General features: G+C 50.1%; 6 protein-coding genes across 6 annotated transcripts; 4 read left to right on the top strand and 2 right to left on the bottom strand.

The window, feature by feature from the left end:
• The first annotated feature begins 38 nt into the window (after nt 1–38).
• Nucleotides 39–3,455, top strand: DFJ58DRAFT_801358 (Nup93/Nic96-domain-containing protein). Its single transcript, XM_041390871.1, has 13 exons — nt 39–349; nt 398–737; nt 789–941; nt 995–1,027; nt 1,075–1,356; nt 1,410–1,573; nt 1,627–1,810; nt 1,859–1,990; nt 2,068–2,164; nt 2,217–2,479; nt 2,535–2,912; nt 2,966–3,160; nt 3,216–3,455. The coding sequence occupies exons 1-13, from the start codon at nt 186–188 to the stop codon at nt 3,336–3,338; spliced, it is 2,508 nt and encodes an 835-aa protein (XP_041240947.1). The 5' UTR covers nt 39–185; the 3' UTR covers nt 3,339–3,455.
• DFJ58DRAFT_801354 (uncharacterized protein) lies at nt 3,456–4,764 on the bottom strand. Its single transcript, XM_041390870.1, has 5 exons — nt 4,388–4,764; nt 4,282–4,337; nt 3,925–4,237; nt 3,694–3,868; nt 3,456–3,640 (listed from the first exon to the last, which is right to left on the bottom strand). The coding sequence occupies exons 1-4, from the start codon at nt 4,712–4,714 to the stop codon at nt 3,749–3,751; spliced, it is 816 nt and encodes a 271-aa protein (XP_041240946.1). The 5' UTR covers nt 4,715–4,764; the 3' UTR covers nt 3,456–3,640; nt 3,694–3,748.
• A 662-nt stretch (nt 4,765–5,426) lies between these two features.
• On the top strand, nt 5,427–6,620 carry DFJ58DRAFT_664518 (kinase-like protein; the record flags this gene model as incomplete). Its single annotated transcript, XM_041382440.1, has 4 exons — nt 5,427–5,977; nt 6,018–6,144; nt 6,200–6,393; nt 6,440–6,620. The coding sequence occupies 4 exons, from the start codon at nt 5,427–5,429 to the stop codon at nt 6,618–6,620; spliced, it is 1,053 nt and encodes a 350-aa protein (XP_041240945.1).
• Nucleotides 6,621–8,027: 1,407 nt separating this feature from the next.
• DFJ58DRAFT_730932 (uncharacterized protein) lies at nt 8,028–9,993 on the top strand (the record flags this gene model as incomplete). The annotated part of the gene is made up of 6 exons (XM_041385965.1): nt 8,028–8,117; nt 8,170–8,304; nt 8,521–9,319; nt 9,376–9,461; nt 9,759–9,821; nt 9,880–9,993. 6 exons carry the CDS (start codon nt 8,028–8,030, stop codon nt 9,991–9,993), a joined length of 1,287 nt encoding a protein of 428 aa, XP_041240944.1.
• A 382-nt stretch (nt 9,994–10,375) lies between these two features.
• Nucleotides 10,376–10,929, bottom strand: DFJ58DRAFT_730931 (uncharacterized protein; the record flags this gene model as incomplete). The annotated part of the gene is made up of 2 exons (XM_041385964.1): nt 10,376–10,660; nt 10,714–10,929. 2 exons carry the CDS (start codon nt 10,927–10,929, stop codon nt 10,376–10,378), a joined length of 501 nt encoding a protein of 166 aa, XP_041240943.1.
• Nucleotides 10,930–12,379: 1,450 nt separating this feature from the next.
• DFJ58DRAFT_621050 (uncharacterized protein) lies at nt 12,380–12,727 on the top strand (the record flags this gene model as incomplete). The annotated part of the gene is made up of 1 exon (XM_041381039.1): nt 12,380–12,727. A coding segment is annotated over one exon (348 nt), but the record flags the coding sequence as incomplete, so codon positions are not given.
• Nucleotides 12,728–24,577: the final 11,850 nt, after the last annotated feature.

Here is a 24,577-nt window from a genome sequence, read left to right as displayed (position 1 = left end):
TGAATGGTCCCGTGACGTGTTTTTCATACTTTTGTTCCCGAACATCATCTCCGGCGACTTAGCAAGCGTTGAACGTACTTTCATCTTTTATACGTTGGAAGCTTAGCTCGGAGGCCTGAGGAAATCTGAAGCTTAACCAAAAATTGTCTTGATCTAGTACGCCACCGAGCTTGATAACACCAACGATGGCCTCCGACCTTTCTTCATTACTGAACTCGTCAAGAGCTCTGAATTCGCATCTTTCACGACCTGATCTTCCTTCCGTCAACCTTTCACTAGATCAGATAGAGGCACAGTCACGTCGGCTCGTGTCACGACAACCTGGAGCATCCAGCGATGCCGACCGAGCGTGAGCAAATGATCATACTGAGTAATATTGTTCTAACGTCCACGACAGAAACTACCTTTTGGCACAGGCTCATGTTGATGCCCCTGCCCTTGCCAACTCCATCGCACACTTGAATACGTCGACGACTTTCTCTCCCCTCCAGCCCCTCCAAGACACAGATGTCGCAGGCTATCTTCGGCACGCTCACGAACAGAATCTTATTTCAACGATAGAAGAAGGTCGGAGGGAAACTCAGGAGCATTTTTATCGTCTGCTTGAGGAGCGCAGCCACAAAGACTGGGAGGCCAAAAAGAGACGCGTGTTTGAAGAGCTGGGAGGTCGTGCTACCAGTGATAGTAAAGCTCTTGCTGAAATGAAAAAGAGCTTCCATGGAAAGGCAGCGCTGGCGGTCAGCTAAACTCCGAATATGTGGTGTTCACCTATTGACAATGTGAAACAGGCAAGCACAGGACCCAGTTTGACTCTCCAGATGCAAAGCAAGATGATGGCATATGACCGTGCAATCAGCGAACTGAACGCTGCAAGGTCGCGCGGAACATCTTGTCCCATCATCCATCTCCTTATGCAAGCCGCTGCTAGCTTGAACTCAGAGGTACGTATTTCTCACTGTATCGAATGTCAAGTGTCTCACTTTTGTGCATACAGCCTTCCTCACAACAAATGCTTCAAAACTTCCACGTGCTTGCAAAGATTACTGGCGAACCCCTGCTCTGCCTCCTGTGGAGCACGCAGGCGCTCACATCTTGAACGCCCCCCTTTTCGAGCGCAAATACGCGCGGGTATACCTGGGGGATAGCGACTCCCGGGAGGCCGCAGCTCTGCGGACACAGATTGCCAAAGGCTCACAAGAAGCTCTTGAGGATCAGTTTTGGGATATAATTGAACGCACGATCCAGTCGAGACCTATGGAAGCCCGCCTTGGAGGAGACCCTAGTGTAGCAAACAAAATACGCGCCTTCCTCCTGATGAGATATTACAAAAACGGGCAGTGGGAAGATCGGATAGAGGTCAGTACAATTCATACTACGATTTCATTCTATCTCACAGTCGAGTCAAACAGCTTGTCGCTGGTCAGCCTTTGTGGGCTAAGTTGTACTACCTTGTACGCACCGGTCACGCACAAGAGGCCCTTGATGAAGCCTTGAAGTCGCAGCAAGCCATTGAACATCGCGAAGACAGCTTCATGAGCCACTTCCGCTCATGGGTCGAGTCGCCAGAAAGACGGTAAGAATTTTCCACGAGAAACGACGTCTTTTATATAACAAGCATCTCTCCAGGTTACCCAAACCCCATCGTGACCACTTGCAAACAGTATACAATGCACATATGTTGCATTCTGCATCTGCAGACCCGTTCAAGCTTGCACTCTATAAACTCATGGGCAAACTCGAGCCTTCGCGGCGAACAGTACCACAAGTGACGATGACGACCGAGGATTGGTTGTGGTTCCAGCTCGCAATGGTGCGGATTTCTCGTGGCTCTTAAATAATGTAAGCTGACACACAGAAGGTCGATGAAGAGGAAGAGGGTGGCCTCCGTGGGCTCACAGAAGTTCTCCTGAGTTATGGAGAACGCCACTTCGACGGTGCAAAGAAGGGCGTGTGGCCTGGTGTTTTGCTCATGTGCGGCCAATTTGAGCGTGTAAGCATCATGTCACCCACATCCGAGTTCGATCCTGATCATATCTTAGTCTGTGGCTGCATTGTGGGAGCATCCAGAAACAGAAATCGAGGCCGTTCACCTTGCTATCGCCCCTTGCATATCATGGGCTTCTACGCGTCCCGTCTCGTGCTGAAACATCCGACATCAGTCCTTGTACGTATGCGCTCATAAGTTGCACCCACATGTAACCCACTTAGATTTTCAGTGACCTTGTCCCCACTCTCACCTCCCGCACTTAGCCTGCCAATGCTTATTTGGCGATACGTACGCCAGTTCGTCAAGATGGACGCGAAAGAAGCGCTACAGTATGTCTACTGTGTCTGTCTCTCGGCGGACCAAGGCGAGGGCGTCGGCAGAGAAAATGTAGAGACCGCTTGGGAGCTCGTGAGGCGCATCATCGTTCTCGCTCACTCAGGTCCCGCCTGGGAAGAGCTTGTCGGTGGATTTAGACCCGATGGCACGCGATTCGTATGTTCCAATTCTCAATTCACTTACCACTAAACATGGCTCACCTCTCCTGCAGAGCGGTGTCATCGAACAGGGTGCTGCCCTTCTCCATCTGCAAAACACCGCCCAGTACAACGAACAGATCCTCGTACGCGCCGCCCGCGACTCCGAGGAAAACGACCGCATTCCTGAGGCGATCAAGCTCTACAACCTCGCTGGGGATTACGGCACTGTCATTTCATGTCTCGCCCAGGCGCTCGGCAACACCCTGGCGCAGCCAGCAGGTGAAACAGAGAAAGGCAAAATCATCGAACGCACGGCTGTTGAGATTTTGAGACATTACGAGCGCACGAACCGGGCAGTGGGCAAGGATCGAGATGCTGCCGTAAGATTGTTGCGCATCAGGGAAGCGCTCAATGCGAAGAGCTCTGGACGGTTTGATGTTGTGCTTGAGGTGCGGTCCAACCTCAGTCTTCTGATCCCACCAAATGCTGATGATTATGGTAGATTATGGAGTCCACGGATCTCATTCCTCTCGATGGAGATGTTGCAAAGATTACCCGGAAAGCCGAGGAGTTCAAGGACTTGCATGATGCCTTGCAACGCAATCTACAAGTGTATTTGCCGCTGACAATGGAGGCATTAGCGGCGGTACACCAATCCATCAAAAATTCTGCTACAGCAGAAACCACGAGGCAAATGGTTGGTACTCAATAACTACATTATACTTCGTGACCTCACTATGTTTTCGTTGCAGACATTGACAGCACTCAGGAAAAAATCGAGGTCGCTGATGGTGTTTGCTGGTATCCTTAAGTATAGGATGTCCCCTGATGTGTACTCGTATCTGGCGAGATTGGATGTTGAGATTGCTTTGTAAAATATGGTAAATCAGGTCAGAGTAGTAGTTCTGTATGTCGTCAATCTTTGTTTATCATATTGTCATGAAACCCAGAGGAACGGACTGCGCGCACACCAGGCTGCTCACATCTCAACATCAGTCTGGGTGTCGATGGCCCGAAGATTATAATCATTGTTCATCTGATGACGATGCGATCACGTCGAGGCTTTTCAAGTCCATTTTCCTAAAGCACTGCACTTTTTTTATCTCATCATCTTTCGAACGTGCTATCAAATGCATTCATTCCAATGATGTTAAATTGCTCATTAACATGCCACAGCCTCGGGTAGCACACAGATGAGCAGTGAATGATCCTGTAACTTTGGGTCCTCACCTTCAGTTCCGTAGCACGGCTAGGGGTCTGCACCCTTCCAGTGACTTTTTGGCAATTACCGCTGAGTAGGTACCAAATCTTCAGCATCATCCTCAAGAGCTTCTTCATCATCTTCTTCGTATTCCTGATGATCTTGCTCCTCGACAACCTCCTGAGAGGAATGCTGATTTTGGCACTGCAAGCAGGCCGATGAGTAAGTAGCACCCGGCAACAAGCTCGCAAAAGACTTACATGGTATACTGCAGTCCAGTATCCACCCCAGTACATCGCACTTAGCGCACGGCTGAAAGCTTCGTCGCGGCTTACCATGGTGGTTGAAGGTGCAGGTATGAAAAACGAGGACTCGGGTGCCGTTGGAGCCTCAGATGGTACTGGCAGCGAAGGATCATACGATGGGACGAACGTGTCGAAATCAAGCGGTGCAGAGTCCTCCTCTTCAGCGGCGACAGGCTGGCTGGCGGCCTCTGCAGATGCAGACGCTACTTTTGTTGAGTTAGATGTTTTGGCCTTCTCCTTCGAACTATTATAGGGGATGTTATACCATCTGAACACAATTAGATTATATTTTTCATGAACAAGGTTACGCACAGGGAGGATTTCTTGACAGTGGTCGACTTCCAGTCTTGCATTTTCCCGTGGAATGCCTTGCAAGGGTGTCAAGAGAGGCAAATGTAAGAGCACTTGCTGGACATACCTCATATTCTGCTGTGGCAGAGTTCCAGGCGTCGATGAGCGCAGAGTCGTCCCATATTTCTTCATGTGTGAGCTCCCGACTCTCCTCCTCTTCAATTTCACCATCCTCATCATGGGCACTAGCGTCGTCGTAGTTCATTTGATTGTCTCCTGGTTCATCCCAGTGGGCAGTTTTTCTGGGGCGTTTGGCTTTTTGGTTTGACCTCTTGCGTTTTTTGGATGGAGGCGATTGACGGGAATGAGAGGCTACTGCTGAGCTGCTGGCGCCATTGGTTTGTTGGGATTGTTCTAGGTCACCGTACTGGACGAGTTGACGGTGCGAGTTCATGCCCAGTGAAAATCGACAATAATAAGGTAGATACGTGCAGATATACGTCTGTGTACAAATTGAGGTAGATACAAACCTAAGAAAATCGAGACGGCAAAACTCTGATTTTGTGCGAAACGCGAAGAATCTTTGCTCAGGTAAAAAAATGCAAGCACGGTGTGAAGAAAAGAGTTCGTGCTACTTGCACAAAGACTGAAGTCTAGTCGCGCCTCACTACATAATATGTAGACTGACAAGTTTTGTCAGATCCAAATCCCTAGTCACGACGCGTGGGAACCTTGAAAACAGTGGTGATTCGTCACAAATTTATGGCAAGGCCCCTTTCTTGCGATTGCTTACTCTCCGAGTCACAACAATATGTGCCTTTCTCTCCCTCGTTTCAAACGATTTGTGAACTCGATTTGTGTTCCTCGGCCTAAGACAAGGGGGGTTTTCTCCACAAGCCCCAATCATGTTCAACCAGATGTCTCCCGGACCATTGATGCTGATGGGAAAATGAAATTTCGTGTAGGCTCTCAGACATTTATTGAGGAGCCACTCGGGTTGCCAGCTCAGAATGGTTTTGGCTGGCCACAGCTTGAGTTTCATGAAGCAATTGGCCCCAACAACCGCTACATCATTTGCAGAAAACTAGGATGGGGTACAACTTCAAGTGTTTGGCTTGCCCATGACACAGTGTATGCCAAGAGTTGGTTCTTTTTGACAACTCTGAATGCTGGTATCTTCTAGAAACAATTCATATGTTGCTATCAAGATACTTATTGGCAAACCAACTGATCTGTTCCGACAAAACCACCTTCCAGAGTGGACAATCCTCAAGCAGGTTTCATCCCCACCAAACCCACACTGTCTTCAACTCCTATCTGACTTTGTAATCCCTGGAAAAGGAAGTGCAGGGGAACACCTCTGCTTTGTTACCCAGGTCCTAGGTGGAGATGTAAGCAAATTGGATGAAACTTGTGGCCCAATCTTCCCTCTCCCTCTTGCTAAATGCATCCTTCTACACATCCTCCGTGGAATTGCCCATGCACACAGCTGTGGCATAGTCCACACTGATCTACACCTCTCCAACATCTTCTTCAATACTTGCATGTCTACTGCTGACTTGGACAAGTTACTCAAGTCCAATCCATCTTGCCGACACCCTCCAGAAGAGTCTCATGATGGGATGATGCAGACTGCAGTGTCACAGCCACTTCCAGTACCTACTCTAGAGGAGGCCATGCAGAGGACATTCATACTTGCAGACTTTGGCAGTGGCAAGTCTATCATTGCACTGATACCTCATTTGTCTGAACTGAAGTTCCACAGCCCAGCCTATTACCACCCACATCACTGATGAGATCACTGCACCTGATCTTCGTCCACCTGAAATCATCATAGGGTCACCATGGAATGAAAAGGTGGATATATGGACATTTGGATGTTTGGTCAGTACTTTTCTTCAGGTCTGCTGCTACATCCTCCCAAATGAACCCTCCTCAGATCTTTGAAATTGTCACCCATCGCCATTTTTTCAAATTAGAACCACTGCCAGAACTTAACCTTGATCCGACAACTTCTCAGCTACATCAGATGATATCTTACACAGAGGAAGATTTCAGCCCAGAGCAGCTTACTGCTGGTCAACGATCTGCCCAGTTCTTTAAAGCAGATTGTGAGCATTACCTTACTTTTTGGTGCCAGTTTTTTAATTTCATGCATCCAGGTGATCTTATAGCGGAGGGTACCAATCCCGAATTTTCCAATTGAGTGGGCCATCGGATGCTACCACGTCATAGGGGAGGAAGAAGTGGTACCCATGGCCACCCTGATGCGGAGGTGCTTGCATCTGGATCCTGCCAACAGGGCTAGTGCCGCTGAACTGCTCAGTGATCCATGGTTTGAGGGCGTTGACCCCATTTAAGTGTGTTCACAGAGAGAAAATAAGGAAATGTCATTGAAGTTCTATCACACATAGGATGTCATGGAAATGCTAAATGGATGGCATTGATGGACTATAAGCTAAATACATTGAGAAAGAGATCATGAACCAGAACCAATGACAATATGTCTGTATCAGCGACCACTCCTATGCAGAGGAGATCCACAACAGAGAAAAGGACGAAATGAACCCACAAGGGAATGGGTGGTGACTGCATGGTCGGTGTTGCTACATTTGGGGTAGTATTAACATCAGGGCAGGAGGTGTCATGCACGTTGAGGCAGTATCAAAAGGCTGAGTTTGCGATGTCGATGCCCGAGCTTAGCTTTGCTGCTGCTGCATTCGTTTCACCTTGTCATGGACATGTTCGGGATGTCGAGCAACAAATAGTACCTGCACATAAATCAATGAATGACGGATATTGGAAATACACTAGAAGAATATACCTGTGTCTCGCACTGCGGAGACTTCAATGGTATGAGGGCGATGACGAGAACAGTTGGTTCATGTTGGGCGTTGCTGGAGTTCAGTTACTTCACTGATGGGTTGGGAGTTGGAGTTGCAAAAGAATGAAGACATGAAGTGGAGGAGTGCAGTTGGAGGGGGGTGCGAGAGCACCGCGGTGTAGGGGCACAGAGGACTGAGAGAACAGAGGTCAGAAAAGAAACTAATCGAAAAACCAAGGGGTACCCGCTCAGGAAATGCTGAACATGAGGGGGGGAGGGGGGGGGGGTCCCCCAGAGGTCCTTATTGGCGTAACCTTGGGGGGTGTCAAAATACCTCCTGTTGCGTCCAAACACCAGTCTGAGCATCAAATATATATTACTGTATCAATATAGATTGTCTCAGATTGCGCAAAGAGATTACAGATATGATAATCGAGCTAATCAACTTGATCAAGACCCAACGTGCGCTCTGAACACCCCAGCAATGTCAAATAAAAAAGCAAAGGTTGCGCAAACGGCTGTACAAAACTCTCTCTGTGGTGAAATGAGCGCTTATCTGAACCTAATTTTATTAGGATGTCAGTACCTACTGCTGCAGACGGCACACAATTGCAAGGACATTCACTGCAGAAACGAGATTTTAGCCAGACCCTAATCAAAGGGAGACAACATATGTAACACGACTCTAAACGTACCTTGCTTGTAATCAGACGTAAATCCAAGGTGTCGGAAATTTTGTTCCTTCAGCCCACAGCCACAGATGTAAACAGAGGCTTTTCAGACTTTGTTATCACATCTTTGCGGACCCCCGCTTATACATGCTATTCCATGACTATTCAGTCCTGCAAATTCAACCTTTCAACATCTGCTTAGGCTAGACTTAATTCAAGATGATTTTTCAAAATTTTGGCCAAGTCCATACTACTAGTACTCAAGCGCTCTCATGGCAGACCACGACACGATCAAACTCGAGCTGCCTGCGCAACTCAAAACTTTCAAATTCACTTTCGAGTGCAGAAGACCGGGGCCCTTGGTAAGTTTTTTTGTAAAACTAAACTAAGGCTAACTAATTGTATACTATGTAGACCATTGAAATTTCTATGCAAAGGTCTCTCAAGCAGTCGAAGTCACAACCTAGTACTTCAGAGAGTCCAGACACCAGTGAAACACAGACCGAGAGGCTGGAAATACTTACCCACTGGTTGCAGGCCCAGGAAACAGTGAGTTCTTCCTACTATTTCTAGCAAAAATTCAAGATCTTACGCAACAACCAAACAAGAGGTCAGTCAATCCATTCGTTGTGGCTCCTGCACTTGTTTCCTCGCTCTATGGGACATACACTAACATTCTTCCCTGCAGTAACGCTGGACAGCTGGTTGACAAAACTTGTGTTGATCAGGCTAACTTTACGCGTGTTGGACAATGTGTCATCCTAGGGGCTCACACAGATGCTGGACCTGTTCCACAAGGCTTTACAGTTCCACTACACAAACCTATACCTCCTTTATCTCACGGCTTTCATGATTATTTGGAGGATGCCATCCTCGATTACAGGGTACTTACAGAAGCAAGATCTTGGTATTGCAACACCCAGTAGCCCTTTGCCTAACCTAGGTCCCAATATGCGCAGTCCCGAGGCTCTTATTGCAGCTATTGACCACTTTGATGTGTATGACAATGCGACAGCCACTGGGCCTCGGCCCCTGACACCTCATGATGCACACCAACTCCCTGTTGACCCAGAGCAACATGCTTTTGAACGGCAACTTGCAAGGACCTTCAAGGAGATGCGAGATGAAGATGTGGAGCATGTGGACCAAGTAGACAAAGGTCTGGATGATGATGTTGATATTGATGTAGATGCAAACTTCGATGATCAAGATCAAGACAGTTTCGAAAGTTTGAATACTGGCCCCAACGAAGATGACCCCGATCCATTCCTATCAGAGGAAGTACTTGATCCGCCCAACAATATGGAATTTGCTGATGTCCCACTGCACCTCCTCACTATATATGCGCTAGTATTATGGTTGCATCTGCAGTTCCATCTGCCGAGAGTGGCTTGCAATGCCTTGCTAGCTGTTTTTGCATGCCTTTACAGTTTTGTGGTGTTTGGGTGCTGGCTCTTCAAGTCCTTCATCGTCGTCGGCATCAGAATCCCCATCATTCTAACCCTGGACTTCTTGAGTGCCAACCAACCAACGAAGGCAACAAACTGTCTCATCAACAAGTTTAGTATATTTAATATTTGAAGTTGACTTCAAAGCTTACATCTGGACTTCTCCATTGAGCACCTTCGACCATCCAGGCACCTTTTCCTGCCTCAGCATCCTTCCGCCTGTTGATGGTGTCTGCGGAGACATCACCTGACTTGCAGGTGAGCACATCAGATGCAAAATCTGTGTCAGCATCACCATGACACCTTCATGCCCTGTAGCCTTCTGAAAGGCCGCTGCTGCTTTTTGACGGGTTTTTGTGACCTGGGTAAGTTAGATATTATGTGAATGTTGTTATCGCACAGAGACTGACTGTTGCACATCGCCCACATCACCGCCAGTTATTCTTATGCTCCTCTGCTTTTTTAGACTTGATGTCATCAATTGACTCGAGATATTGTTTGTGGATGTTGCGAAAATAGGATTTTGCACAGTCAGTGATTAATTGACGGTCGTAGTCACCATCTGGTATCTCAGGTTTGGAGTTTGGATCTTCATGCAATCGCTGTCGTGTTTCAGCTGTAAGTCTTCAATCGATCATATTCTTTGTTGACTCACCTTTTCATTTTCCCAGACTAGATCAATGACCTCTTGGATGAAAGCGGCGTTGACAGCATCATCTACCTTATCCTTCCACACTGGGTGCCAAATATTTTCCCCCTTGACTACTTTGCACGCCTCACCATATTCTAACGGTCTCACATTATTTAATAGCTCGGCACATGCCGCTTTACTGAGTGATCAAGGGATGTTACATAGATCTGGAAACATGGTGTGAATTATGGCCTGCCAGCACAGTAAGTCTTTCGATCTCTTGATGAACACACACATGACTTACTTTTAACTTTGGATGTTCATTCAAAACATTCCTTGTGGCTCCCTTCTTGTTTCCAGCAGCCTTGCCAGGCTGGTAGTCTTCTCGCAGCTGCACCACCTCTGCCTGAAGAGCCTGCATCATTGCTTCTTGTGAATTGATTCTAGCCATGAGTGTGTTGGTTGTTATTGTAACTTTGACATAAAACTGATGCATGCCTTTGGACAGGTGTGCGACTTCACTGGCACTGGCAGGAGCTATCTAGGACCCTGCATATCGCTGCATATCTCCAGGTTGGTCCTGGAAATGTGAACTGCATTGGTATGGGTGCATCCCCACATTTAATTGAGGTCGCTGAAAATGATTGTAGTCATGGTCATGTCCGCTGCTTGGTGCCAAGGAATGCGAGTGTGACCATGGCTCACTGCTTGATGAGAAAGGTGTTCTAGCGGGAGCAAATGGTATGTCTGGTATGTTCGAATTGTTGCCTGACAACCTTCCCATGTGCTCATTTGAGTGTGAGGGATTCAGAGCATCTCCCCCTGGCTGATAATATGTTTGTGAGTTTTCTACACTGTTTCAAATTACTTGGCTCTTACCATTGCATGGTCAGGCACTGGTCCGCTGAAGAAGTCGTTGTGCTGTGGCAAGCTGCTATTGGGCACAGTCAGTGGGGACAGACAGGGCTGGTTGTGGCTGAATTGGTATGGATTGTGACCCATCATCTGAGACTGATGGTCTTCGCTAACACCATGTTGATTAGGATATACAGGAACACCACTAGGGCGTCGCTGAGAGCCTTGGGACCCGTACATCGATGTGGGGTGTGGGGTGTAGTGAACGAAAAGAAGAGCAAGCAAGAAGCTATGGGCAACCGGATGGCAAATCCTAGGAAGCATATGGACCTCATGTATATTCCTTGCAGAGTCTAATCAGATACATTTGTTATGCATATGCAGATATGATTCGGATGTCTGGATCAAATGTTCAAATCCAAAACCGCAATCAGATTAGCTACTAGGGTGGCAAATCTACCTCCGCATAACTTATCTATGTGGTATCTGTTTAGACTGAGAAAGGAGAACCACTCACTAACCTAACACTCAGGGATATACATACATCATATGCGACATCTGTTTATATCCCGCATATAGATTCTGTTCCTACACTAATCCGGCCTGACTACTTTCTCATTTCCACAGTGATTCTGAGGCTGCCTCTGAGTCTGAAGAGGTGCCTCAAGCCCCTGTGTGCTCTCTCGATTTCCAGTCTGAAGTTATCAATGATGAGGTGGATGAACAACTGTCCACTCCATTGTCCACCATATCACCGCATCTAACGGTGTCTAGCAGTGATGTGTTGACATTGATCCCCAACTCTGCACAAACAAGTTCCACCCAACCGTCATCCAGGGCCATATCGCTTGATAAGCGTCCGTGAAGTTTGTCTGACACAAGTGATAGCCAAGACATACCTTCTGTGCCAACCACTCATCTGTTTATCAAGATTCCTCCCTCAGCAGCACGCCTCAGCTCTCTTCAAGTGAAGAATGGCGTCATTTCAAGTTCCTGTGTTCCATGTGTGCAGTCTGAGCAGGGTTTGAATGTGTCAGACACTCAGCCTGAAGACCCACAAGAAGAATACTGCTGGTGTCAAGGGCCAGAATCTGGAGAAATGGTGCAATGCAGTTCCAATAGATGCAATCAATGGGTACTCATCTTGTTCCAGCATTCCTCTATCACTGTGGCTGATTCCGTTTTCAATAGTTATTGGCAGTGGTATGACCTTTCTTGCCGTTATCTTGTTTCACCTTCAATGCCATACGCTACACGAGCTTCTTTTCTTCTTGCACCATATGTACTCTACTGGTCGTTGTTCCTCTGTCTCTTACTAAGCACGCTACAGTTCATATTTTACCTAGACACGTCCTCGAGATCACCTCAGTATTGTTTCACAACAACTACTGAGTTTGCTTAGCGCACAGGTTATGAGCCCTGAGCTCTAGATCAGCTCAGAAATCGCACGAAGCAAAATACTCAATACTCATGTTTAACTAATGGCTAAACACCTCTCGACGCAATGGGAAGGTTCGACCACATTGCCGAATTGACCGGCTCAGACAACTACCCCAGTTGGCGACGAGCTGTAGAGTTAGCTCTTGCAGGAGAAGGACTGTGGAGCCACTGTAGCGTGGGCACAGACCCGAACGATATCGCAGAGTATGCCAGTGTCATGCCAAAAGCCGCAACTGCAGGACAACCCACAAGTGCAGAGCTTGCACTGATGAAAGACTGGATAAAGGAAGACGCTCAGACAAAAGCGATCATCGGAAGGAGACTCTCACCCGTCGTTCAGAACATCCTCGGTGAAAAATTGACCGCTCGCCAGCAGTGGGAGATGCTATCAAAACGCTTTGCCTGCCTTGACGTCACCTCACAGTACGAACTCCGTTCCCAACTCTTCTCCGAAAGATTGAAGGATCCAGATGATGCCTCACGGTACCTAGGAGTGTTTGAGAACAGACGTCGCAGGTTTGCAGAGATGGGCGTCACCTTCACGGATGGAGAAAGTATCTTCATGTTCCTCAATGGACTTCCTGAAACGCCTCAGTGGGTCGTGTTTCGCAGCCTTACTATGGCGAAAACATCGTCAGCTGCAACAACAAGCCCCAACCCAGCTGCAGGACTAACCTTTGAGGAGGTAGCCACGTCGTTCACTGAAGAGGCGAATTGCCAATGGGGCAAGCAGAAGATGAACGCTCGTCCAGGGTCAGAGTACGCCAACGCCGCCGTCACACACAATCAGCCCGAGCGAAAGACGAATCCAGCAACCGGGGTATGAATTCACAAGCAAAACCCAAAGGGGGTGCCTTGTGAAAACTCAGCATGCATTGGACTCCCCCGCTCATTGACACATGACGTCGAGCACTGCATGCAAGCCGGCAGAGGGATGGAAGGCAAGGCGCCATGGCGAGGGTGACAGAGGTGACCGTGGTGAGCGTGGTGAGCGAGGGGGTGACCGTGGAGGTAAACGGAAAGACGTATCTGCTGCAGCTACCGAATCCAAGACGACTCCTGCAACCTCCACTTCCACCACTGAAACATCTGCACTAGCCGCCTCATCCTCTCACTCACGCGATTGGTCCTGTGCCGTGGTCGAGGAACTCGTCAGTGAGTCGTTGCCAAAGGATGAGGACATCGCCTGCATCACCAGCCAGATGCTATCCACCATCCTAGACTCCAGCACCACGTCAACACTCATAACGGATCGCAGTCACTTCTGGACTTACAACTCAGATGCGAAGGTCTCTGTAAAGACAGCCAACCACGGCAAGTTAGCCACTTCAGGACGAGGCGATTGCGTAGCGAAACTCACCATCAATAACTGAGTCCAAAGGCTGCGCCTTACAGAGTGCCTCCATGCCCCTGGGGCATTGATCAACCTACTGTCAGTAGGGCGCATGCTTAAGAAGGGATGGGCATGTAACTTCTTACCTTTCCCACCCAGCTGTCAAATTGTCTATCGCAGGGATAGCCTCGGCGAAGTTCCCATGACCGGGAATCTAGTCTTCCTGGATCTTCGGTTCATCCCACCTTCCACTCCATCTCCGCATCTCGAGATCTCGACATTCGCCAAGGTTCCCTTATCTTGGGACCTATGGCATGCTCGGCTGGGACATCCCGGAGGTGAGGCTGTAAAGCGCCTTCCTCTCCTCTCCACTGGAGCAAAGGTTGATACATCCTTTCCTCTCTCCACCTGTGAGCTGTGCATCATGGCCAAGCACCCCCGTCGGCCGTATCCACCTTCCAAGACGCCAAGGGCACCTGCCATGCTTGACCTCATCCACTCAGACTTATGTGGTCCCTTCCCTGTCGAAACACCACACGCCAAACGTCACTTCATCATATTCCTTGAGGACTACACGCACCTCCTTAACCTGCAACTCCTTGCGAGCAAAGACCAAGCTCTGGAGGCCTGGGAAATAATCTGTAAGCATTGGGAGATCCAGTCTGGTCGACGTGTTAAGGTGTTCCGTTCAGATAACGGAGGGGAATTCATTGGGGCAGCGTTCACTCAGGCGTTGACGTCTGCAGGTATCACTCGTCAGCTCTCAGCACCCTATGCACATCAGCAAAACGGGAAGGCTGAACATGTGATTCGCACTGTTGAAGGCAGACTTTTTGCCATGCTGGAAGCAGCTGACTTGCCTGTGACCCTATGGGGCGAGGCAGCCCTGACGGCCTGCTATCTATGGAACCGCAGTGAGACCTCGACCCTTCCTCCTGGCGTCACACCTTATGAAATGCTCAATGGTCGCAAGCCTGACTTAGCTCACCTTCGTGTCTTTGGGGCTAAGTGCTTTGCACGGATCCCCACTGAACTTCAGACCAAAGGTGGCCCGCATTCTCGTCCTGCCATTTTTATGGGCTACCCAGAAGGAGTTAAAGGTTACCATCTTCGCGCTAGGGACAACGGTGTGTTCTTCATTGCACAGGACATCATCTTCGACGAAAACCTGCCATGTGTCACCCATCACACTGACTCTGACGGTGAGGACGATGAACCTCTTGCCCCTGTCACTCCCTCGGCCCCAGCGCCTACCTCCATTCCTCCTCCATCCTCTCCTCCTGTGGCTGAACCACGTCGCTCGACACGCACATGAATTCACACTCCAGCAGGGCAATTATTCGCAGATGAACTTGCAGCATCCAAAGTGCGCTTGATGGCACTTGGTCATGCCCGTGCTGATCGTGCTGTGGAAAACTCACTTCGCGAGGGGATGAACCTGGACGATCACATGGAGGTCATCCCAGAGGATCTCACCAACATCGAGTCCAACGTCGACGTCACAGAGGCTATGGCCAATGCCTGCATTGAGGAACAAGCTCATGTCGCGATTTGCAGTAACCGCAAACGCAATCCCGCTAACCCAGACTACGATATGGCAATCCCTCCCGCCACATACAACGAGGCTATGCAATGCTCTGATCACGCACTCTGGCTTGCCGCCATGAAGGCTGAACTGTCGACGATGAAGGACATGAGCGTTTATAAGCTGGTGAAGCTGCCCGAGGGACAGAAGGCCATAGGTAACAGATGGGTCCTTGAGTTCAAGGAGGATAACAAGGGGGGGCCAGTCCAGAAGGCACACTTGGTAGCACAGGGCTTTTCACAGATTCCCGGAGTCGACTATGGAGCTACCTTTGCACCCATAATCAAAACAGCATCAGTATGCTTCATAGCAGCTTTAGCATGTCGCAATGACTGGGAATTGGACACATTTGATGCGAGATGCGCTTTTCTCTGGGGAGTCCTAAAGGAGGAGATATACATGCGTCAGCCCAAGGGCTTTGAAGAAGGCGACTGGGCTACACTCGTCTGGCTCATGCTCAGAACCATCTATGGTCTGAAGCAATCAGCCATGGAATGGTACGAGCAGGTGAGGGCGATCATGATGGAACTCGGCTTCACTCGCTGCGCTGTAGATCACGCTGTCTTCATTTATGACAAGTCCACTCCCTCCGCAGGTCACATTCTCTGCATCATCGGGTGGCATGTTGACGATGGGATGGGCACCTCTAACTCAAAGCCCTTCCTCGCATATGTCAAGGGTTGTATCGCACAACGATTCAGAATCAAGGACTTGGGACCCATCTCAAAATTCCTCAGCATCCAATTCGAGCGCTCGCGTTCTACCCGTCAACTATGGATGCATCAAGCCAAATACATCACTCACCTTCTCGACAAATACAACCTCCTCGATTGTAACCCAGTCCAGCTGCCTCTCAATGCCAAGAATCCCTTCAGTCTCACATCCAACGTCCATGACGACATCCCAAATCTCCCCACTCGTTATCGTAAGATCGTGGGGGAGCTTCTATACCTTTCCGTGTGCACCAGAGCTGACATTTCCTTCGCCGTCAACGCCCTTGCCCAGCACTGCACCAACCCTGCACCTCGCTTCTTTGCAGCAGCCAAATGCCTTCTTCAATACCTCAGTGGGACGCAGAATTACCGTGCTCACTACGGGGGTGATTGCACAGATGAGAAACTTCACAGTTATTGCGACGCTGACTGGGCAGGTTCACCTGATGATCGCCTCTCCATCTCTGGGTACGCCTGGTTCATTGCCGGGGGGCCTCATCGCACACGTCTCCAAAAAGCAGTCCACACATGCGCTCTCTTCAACGGAAGCTGAATATATGGCCGTTACTCATGCGATACAGGAGGGTATCTGGCTGAAGTCCCTATTTACAGCCCTCCATGTCCCAATGCCTCTCCCCATCGTCCTCTATGTTGATAACACCGGCGCCATTGCGTTGTCCAAGGAGGCACGCTTTCACATCCATTCTAAACATATTGACATTCACTACTACTTCATTTGCAAGTATATTGAGAATGGCGTCTTTCTCCCGAACTGGTTGCCATCTCACAAGAATGTCTCGGATATTCTGACGAAGGCCTTGCCATGTCCCTTGTTTGTCAAGCACGTCGAGGGACTGCAGTTAGTGTCACACGAGTAGCATCTTGGCGAGGGGGTGTATTGGCAGTGGTATGACCTTTCTTGCCGTTATCTTGTTTCACCTTCAATGCCATACGCTACACGAGCTTCTTTTCTTCTTGCACCATATGTACTCTACCGGTCGTTGTTCCTCTGTCTCTTACTAAGCACGCTACAGTTCATATTTTACCTAGACACGTCCTCGAGATCACCTCAGTATTGTTTCACAACAACTACTGAGGTGTGTATGATTCTTCTCCCGCACCTCGTATTCACTCACTGATGTAACTACCTACAGTTTGCTTAGGTACTTACAATGATAGTATTGTTTCACAACAACTACTGAGTTTGCTTAGCGCACAATAGTCTCATCTTGAATGTGTTGGTTTGCTAGATGCACCCGGGGCAGATTGGTTCTGCAGTGACATATGCAGCAGTGCCACCAGCTCTCACACTAACACAAAATGATTGTTTTTTATATCTAAATATCACATCCGCTTGTCCGTAGAATGCCTAGGATGTTCTGCGATACGTGTTCTGCTCGTCCGCTGTTAGTACAGCAACAAAATTACTAAATTTGGCATACCCCTAGAGCGTGTGAACTTCCCACGGGAGGGGGGGAGGGTCTGTGAGGGCCTTGAAGGCGTAAGGTGGCCTCTTGTACATTTTTTTCCCGAGCGGGTACCCCTTGCGAAAAACACTGACAATACATGTGAACACCGTGTCACGCGTCATCAAAAAAGCCTGGCAGTAATCGATGGGAAACCTTGTGAGCCGGATATCGCGTCGCATTGCTCTAGCATATCAATCTTAATCAATTGAAAAATGTTTAGAGAAACGCGTCGCGTACGTCTATTAACGACTTTTCAGCTTCGGCCTGTAAAAGGGAGATTGGTAAGATTTGAAAAGGCATAGTATTCACACTAGTACTCACATGAGGGATAGTTATTACTAGGTCCCCAAGACCAGCTTCTTTGAGGACGGGCATAGACATCCCACACATACGCATTTTCGTCACGACAACCCGTCACCCGACTGCACCTTTCCATCAGCTGTACGATTAATATTTAATGTTCGTGCTGGAGGGGTAGTCCAACTTGGAGGTTTGTGTCGAGATTTTACCAACGCATTGTGTTATGCCGTGATCCACTCGCAAGGAGGCAGTCGTTCCAAAACAAAAGTGATGGCGGTTTGACAAAAGTTGGTTTGCGTCCGACATCCATGCCAGCGTGAAGAGGCAACCCGATCAATTGTCTTCGCATCCCAGATTTTTACTCCCTTCTCGTTAATTTGATCTGGCTATCACGACTTTGAGTGATGAAATGCTCGTCGTATACACATGTCACAAATTTTTGATCGTCGCCCTAAGCCTTAAAGCTTAAGGTCTTGATTAGACCAAGTACTCTTTCTCCACAATACTCTCGACGTCTTGCTGTCCTATCTTTGCAACCGCTCACCACTTGCTCACCATCTCCACTCCAGCACACTGGTGACAAATAATCAGGACGCCCTGTCCATTTCGCAATGACCTTCAAGCTCCCTGTCTCCCACAACCTCACTTTCCCATCATCACTTCTACTCGCAACCTGGTGTTGCTGTTTGAAGACAATACTATGCCGAACACCCATACCAGAGTCCCCTCATTTCGCCAGTCGCCGCCTATATGCGTACAACTCTCCAAGTCCCATAGTCTGACTGAGCTTGTCCCACGAACCTGCGATGATCCGTCGTCCCCCAGGCAGGTGTACAACACATTGTACCTCGCCAGTGTGACCTCGTCTCGTCCCACGGGGGTTGATCGCTGGCGTCTGTTGCTTTCTACTGTTCGGGGAAGACATAATTGGCGCCCAGCGTCTCACAACTCTTTGTATGCGAGAGGAGCCTGCCGGGGCAGTGAAATTAGACTGAGTTATCTGGAAATGGCGAAGAATTCTGGTGAGTCTACTACAGGCCTGTCTTTTCATCACAGCGTGTTGCATGCAATACCTGCTTACAGGGATCGCAGGATGGCTTCAGGATTGTACGCAGAGTTTTACACTATTGCGCAAGACATCTTTGCGAGAGTCCAAAGTTACTGGTGAGTGAAACTAGCGGTTAGCTTTGTCTTGCACAAGGGCCTAGAGTATCACTTACAAGCTTCGTACAGACCGACTCAATCACCAGCGAGGGGAACGAGCTGTGAACCTAGACAGTGGGTGTTTTAGGAGTCAAGATAAGTTAGTTAGGCGCCCTTTCGTTCTTTTAAATGTTCCATATGTCATCATGCGTCCGTTCCATAGCTTAAGACGAAGCACTCATGCCTGTTACTGACCATATGTGCATCTTCTTATATGTAGGGCGACTCTGGATGGTCATTCCTACATGGTACCGCACTTCCTCTCCACTTTACGTGTTCTTGCAGCTAGTCTGCTTTCGAATCGATGGTGGCTGAATAACGAGTCTCAATAAGCCGATTTTAATGTGGACGCTGATCAGGATTTGCTGGAGCCCTCTTCTCCCTCAGCTCGGGTCCTAAGTATGATATCCTCGATATACTCATGACGCAGACATATACTATCACCCCCAATATAATGAAGCCGTCGCTTGAAGGGAAACGTCGTGAATGAAGTTGTAATTCAGACTGGAATGATGCATCTGAGACATCCGTTCTATTCAAGACCACTCGTCATGACGGTACGATATGGTATTTATGGTCCTGCTATCTTTCCTGCCCCTATAGGATGCTTGCTATGCAGAGAATTTGTCTGCTTTGTCCGTGCCTGTTCCGCATGGTGTTGCACACCACAACAATAGCAAACTGGTTGAACACTCACTAGTCCTCATCGAAAGAGAGGTACGGCTGAAGCCAGGATTGAGGAGCAATTGTCTTGATGGACAACATTGAGAGGGGTGCACTGGGACAGTGGGAGGGGGGTCCCAGAAGTCTTGGCGTAACTCAAACTTGAACAAACCTTTTCAGGAGACTGGCAGAAATTGATGTTGTCACGTACATAGAAGGTATTCGCTTCACGATGCCTTCGCCGCACCAGAGGTTATTGATATCCTTAAAGTCAATTCAACCACACAGCAGTGTTCATAGAGCGTTTACTGGTGCTGGGCCCACTATAACCTTCCGGCGTTTACTGGGGCTATGCACAGCAACCTCGTCATGGCAGTTGCAGCCAGACGAGCGCCCGCGCGTCCTTTCAAACTTGACGCATCCAACCACCATCCAGCGAGCTTTCAAATAGCTGCAAACCAATTTATCCATTCTATTAGAAGCATCCTTTTGAACTTCATCTCCATCTCCATCAAGTACTTGATCATCTTGCTGCCCAGTAGAACACGCTTACTGGGCAGACTGATACCCAAGTATCGTTTCACGACTCAAAAGTGACATTTCACGACGTCCTCCGGACCCAAAAGATAGAATTTTTCAGCTCAAACGTTGATCGAATCATCCGATTAACACCGTAATTGGTGTACGTCATTCCCCTCTAAGACAGCGAGCGCCGTTACGATTTCTAACTATCATGATAATGTTGAACCCAACTAGTGCTTTCCCGACTTGTTCCATTCCTTCCAACCCACAATCGGTGTTACATTCTGATATCAATATCTGTCAATGAGTGGCTACGATCAGTGTTAGTATCTCTTTCTCTTATCCCTTGTGCGTTCTTTGACCTCATCAACAGTTTCTCAATCATCTGCCGGACCTTGGGAGAAGCTGTCCCGTGTCGCTATCCTGGGTGCTGAATATGACTCTCCTGAACGCCAGCCCCATGCCAAATGTTTGGAAGGGACCCGAGTGGACCTTCTCAAATTCATCTACAAATTCTTGGAGGAGCAAAAGGAGAGTCGAATCATTTGGCTGCATGGCACGGCTGGCGTCGGAAAATCTGCTGTAGCATTCACAGTAGCTGAGAGAATGAAAGGTCTGAAAGTGAGAAAGGATACGGATATCGAAACAAGGCTCGCGGGGACGTTCTTTTTCTCGCGCAAGCACACAAACCGCAGCACGACCGGTCATTTCTTCGCGACCCTTGCGTACCAGCTTGCGATCAATTTTCCTAGCGTCCAGAAGGACGTGAACAGAGCTATCCGCGAGAATCCTGCGGTTCTGGACTCCAGCAAGTCTCTTCGCGACCAGATGAAGGCTTTGTTTCGCCAACCTCTCTCGCACCTGAAATCCAGGCTGCACGAGGGTCCAGCTCCGATGTTTGTTGTTGATGCCCTCGATGAATGCAAGCCCGAAACCGTCGCTGATCTGATCTCTCTCCTTGGCCAAGCTCTTAGTGATCCTGATCTTCCTGTGTTCCACATTCTGCTTACGAGTCGCTTAGAAGAACATATCCGTAAAGCCATTCAGAAAGACGAGATGCGCTCACTGGTGTGTGAGATACCAGTGAACACTGCTGGGCAAGGAGTTGCACCTACCATCTCGTTGGACGGCGATGACGTTGACAAAGACATCTATCTTTTCTTGCAGTATTCTTTCACAGAGTTGCGAGGTCGCCATCCCGATTTCCCGCGGCCCACCGCAGATGAACTCACGCGGCTGGCGAGCCGAGCTGGGAGACGTTTCATCGTGGCAACTACGATGATGAAGTTTATCGATGACGGATACAATGATCCCCGGGATCGCCTTAAGATCATGCTCGAGCTAACTCATGAATTGCTACCTGGAACGGAGGTGTTCAAGTTATACAACTGTATCCTCTCTACCTGTTCGGACCCCAGCCGGGCATATCAGCACTTGTCCATTGTCGCTGCCCTTGCAGACCCTCTGCCGATCTCACAGATTTCGAAACTCCTTGGCCCTGGTGAAGGCAGTGATGTCGCAACCATACTGGTACAGCTACGACCTTTCATGGATGTTCCCGCCGACAGCAGCCAGCCCGTGAATATCTACCACTCGTCCATTCGGGACTACGTTTCAGACTTCTCAAACTGCAGCCTCCTTGGACCACAACCCATCACGGCTCCACATTCCCTACTCGCTTATTCCTCTTTCCGCTTGATGATCCACGACATTCCGGAACGCACTGCTCTCATGGATGCGCTCTTAGAATTGAAGTCGCAGAACCAGGCTATGGAACCCCATGACCTCCGGAACTTGCAACAATCATTAGCCTTCATCGTTGAGCCACCAGAGCCGCTGCAAGTTCTCATGGGCCTGTTATGGCTTCGGGGAGTACGCGGGTCGGGTTTGCGGTCCTGGCTAGGGTCTTTGGACGGACGTGCATGGCTGCAGACCCAAGGTGGGGAAGACTATCTGCGGACCCACAAGGGAGAAGACTGGTTGGTGACCTTGGACGGGGGACATTGGCTGCAGACCCATGCGGGGGACACTTGGTTGCAGACTAAGAGAGGGAGAAGTTGGCTGCAGAGCGGGCCAGGGTGGCTGTGGACTCAGAAACGGCGACAAGTTGTTGCAGACCCTGGCGAGCAAGTGCCATGGAACGGGCAAGACTTGCTGGAGACCATCAGCGGGCAAGGGTGGCTGGAGACGTCAAGCGGGAGAGAATGGTTGCAAACCCAGATCGGCGGAGAGTGGCTACAGACCCAGACTGGAGGAGAGTGGCTGCAGAGCCGACGCGGGGAAGAGTGGCTTGAGACCTCAAGCGGACAAGTGTGGCTGCAACAGAACCCGAGCGGCCAAGAATGGCTGCAGACCCAGAGGGGACGAGAGTGGCTCCAGACCCAGAGTGGCGAAGAATGGCTCAAGACCCAGAGTGGCCGAGAATGGCTCCAGACTCATATTGACTGGCTGCAGACCACGCCTGGCCAAGAGTGGCTGGGGAGAAGTGGACAAGAGAGGCTTAGAAGAAACGGGAAAGAGTGGTTGGACACCGAGAGCGGCCAAAAGTGGCTGGACACCGAGAGCGGCCGAAAGTGGCTGGACACCGAGAGCGGCCAAAAGTGGCTGGACACCGAGAGCGGCCAAAAGTGGCTGGACACTGAGAGCGGGAAAAAGTGGTTGCAGAGTCAGAGCGGGCGACAATGGTTGGACACCGAGAGCGGGCAAATGTGGCTGGACACCGAGAAGGGGCAAATGTGGCTGGAATGCAGGGGGCAAATGTGGCTGAACACCGAGAGCGGGCAAAAATGGCTGGACACCGAAAGCGGGCAAAAGTGGCTGGCCACCGCGAGCGGCCAAAGTGGCTGGACACCGAGAGCGGGAAAATATGGCTGGACACCGAAAGCGGGAAAAAGTGGCTGGACACCGAGAGTGGGCGAGAATGGCTGGACACCGAGAGCGGGAAAAAGTGGCTGAACACCGAGAGTGGGCGAGATGGCTGGACACCGAGAGCGAGAAAATATGGCTGGACACCGGAAGCGGGAAAAAGTGGCTAAACAACCGAGAGTGGGCGAGAATGGCTGGACACCGAAAGCGGGAAAATATGGCTGGACACCGGGAGCGGGAAAATATGGCTGGACACCGAGAGCGGGAAAAAGTGGCTAAACACCGAGAGGGGGAGAGCATGGTTGAACACCGAGAGCGGGAAAATATGGCTGGACACCGAGAGCGGGAAAAAGTGGCTAAACACCGAGAGGGGAAGAGAATGGCTGGACACCGAGAGCGGGAAAATATGGCTGGACACCACGAGCGGGCAAAAGTGGCTGGACACCGAGAGCGGGCCAAAGTGGCTGGACTGGAGGGGGCAAAATTGTCTGGACACCGAGAGCGGGCGACAACGGCTGGGCACCGAGAGTGGGCGAAAATGGCTGGCCACCGAGAGCGGCGCAAAGTGGCTGGACACCGAAAGCGGCGAAAAGTGGCTGGACACCGAGACCGGCCACTTGTGGCTGGGATTGAGGGGGAGGAAATGGCTGGACACCGAGACCGGCCAAAAGTGGCTGGAATGGAGGGGGCAGAAGTGGCTGGATACCGAGGCCGGCCACAAGTGGCTGGAATGGAGGGGGGGACAGTGGCTGGACACCGAGACCGGCCAAAAGTGGCTGGACGCTGAGAGCGGGCAAAAGTGGCTGGACAACGAGACCAGCCACAAGTGGCTGGGATGGAGGGGGAGAAAATGGCTGGACACCGAAAGCGGCGAAAAGTGGCTGGAATGGAGGGGGCAAAAGTGGCTGGACACCGAGGCCGGCCACTCGTGGCTGGAATGGAGGGGGGGGGACATGGCTGGACACTGCGAGCGGGAAAAAATGGCTGGACACCGAGAGCGGCCACTTGTGGCTGGGATTGAGGGGGGGGGAATGGCTGGACACCGAGACCGGCCAAAGTGGCTGGACGCTGAGAGCGGGCAAAAGTGGCTGGAAACCGAGACCAGCCACGAGTGGCTGGAATGGAGGGGGGGGAAGGAAATGGCTGGACACTGCGAGCGGGAAAAAATGGCTGTACAGCGAGAGCGGCCACAAGTGGCTGACACCAAGAGCGGCCACCAATGGCTGGAATGGAGGGGGTGGCTGGACACCGAGAGTGGGCGAAAATGGCTGGACACCGAGAGCGGTCCAAAAGTGGCTGGAAACCGAGAGCGGGAAAAAGTGGCTGGAACGGAGGGGGGGGGGGGATGGCTGGACACCTGCGAGCGGGAAAAAATGGCTGTACAGCGAGAGCGGCTACAACTGGCTGGACACCAAGAGCGGCCACCAATGGCTGGAATGGAAGGGGTGGCTGGACACCGAGAGTGGGGCGAAAATGGCTGGACACCGAGAGCGGGAAAAAAGTGGCTGGAAACCGAGAGCGGGAACAAGTGGCTGGAACGGAGGGGAGGGGAATGGCTGGACACTGCGAGCGGAAAAAATGGCTGTACAGCGAGAGCGGCCACAAATGGCTGGACACCACGAGCGGCCACCAATGGCTGGAATGGAGGGGGTGGCTGGACACCGAGAGTGGGCGAAAATGGCTGGACACCGAGAGCGGTTCAAAAGTGGCTGGCAACCGAGAGCGGAAAAAAGTGGCTGGAACGGAGGGGGGGGAAATGGCTGGACACTGCGAGCGGGAAAAAATGGTTGGAATG

This window comes from Suillus subalutaceus (assembly GCF_016647625.1).
Source record: "Suillus subalutaceus strain FC151 chromosome Unknown DFJ58scaffold_97, whole genome shotgun sequence".
Taxonomy (NCBI): Eukaryota; Fungi; Basidiomycota; class Agaricomycetes; order Boletales; family Suillaceae; genus Suillus; species Suillus subalutaceus.
This window is presented reverse-complemented; position numbering and strand designations above follow the sequence as displayed.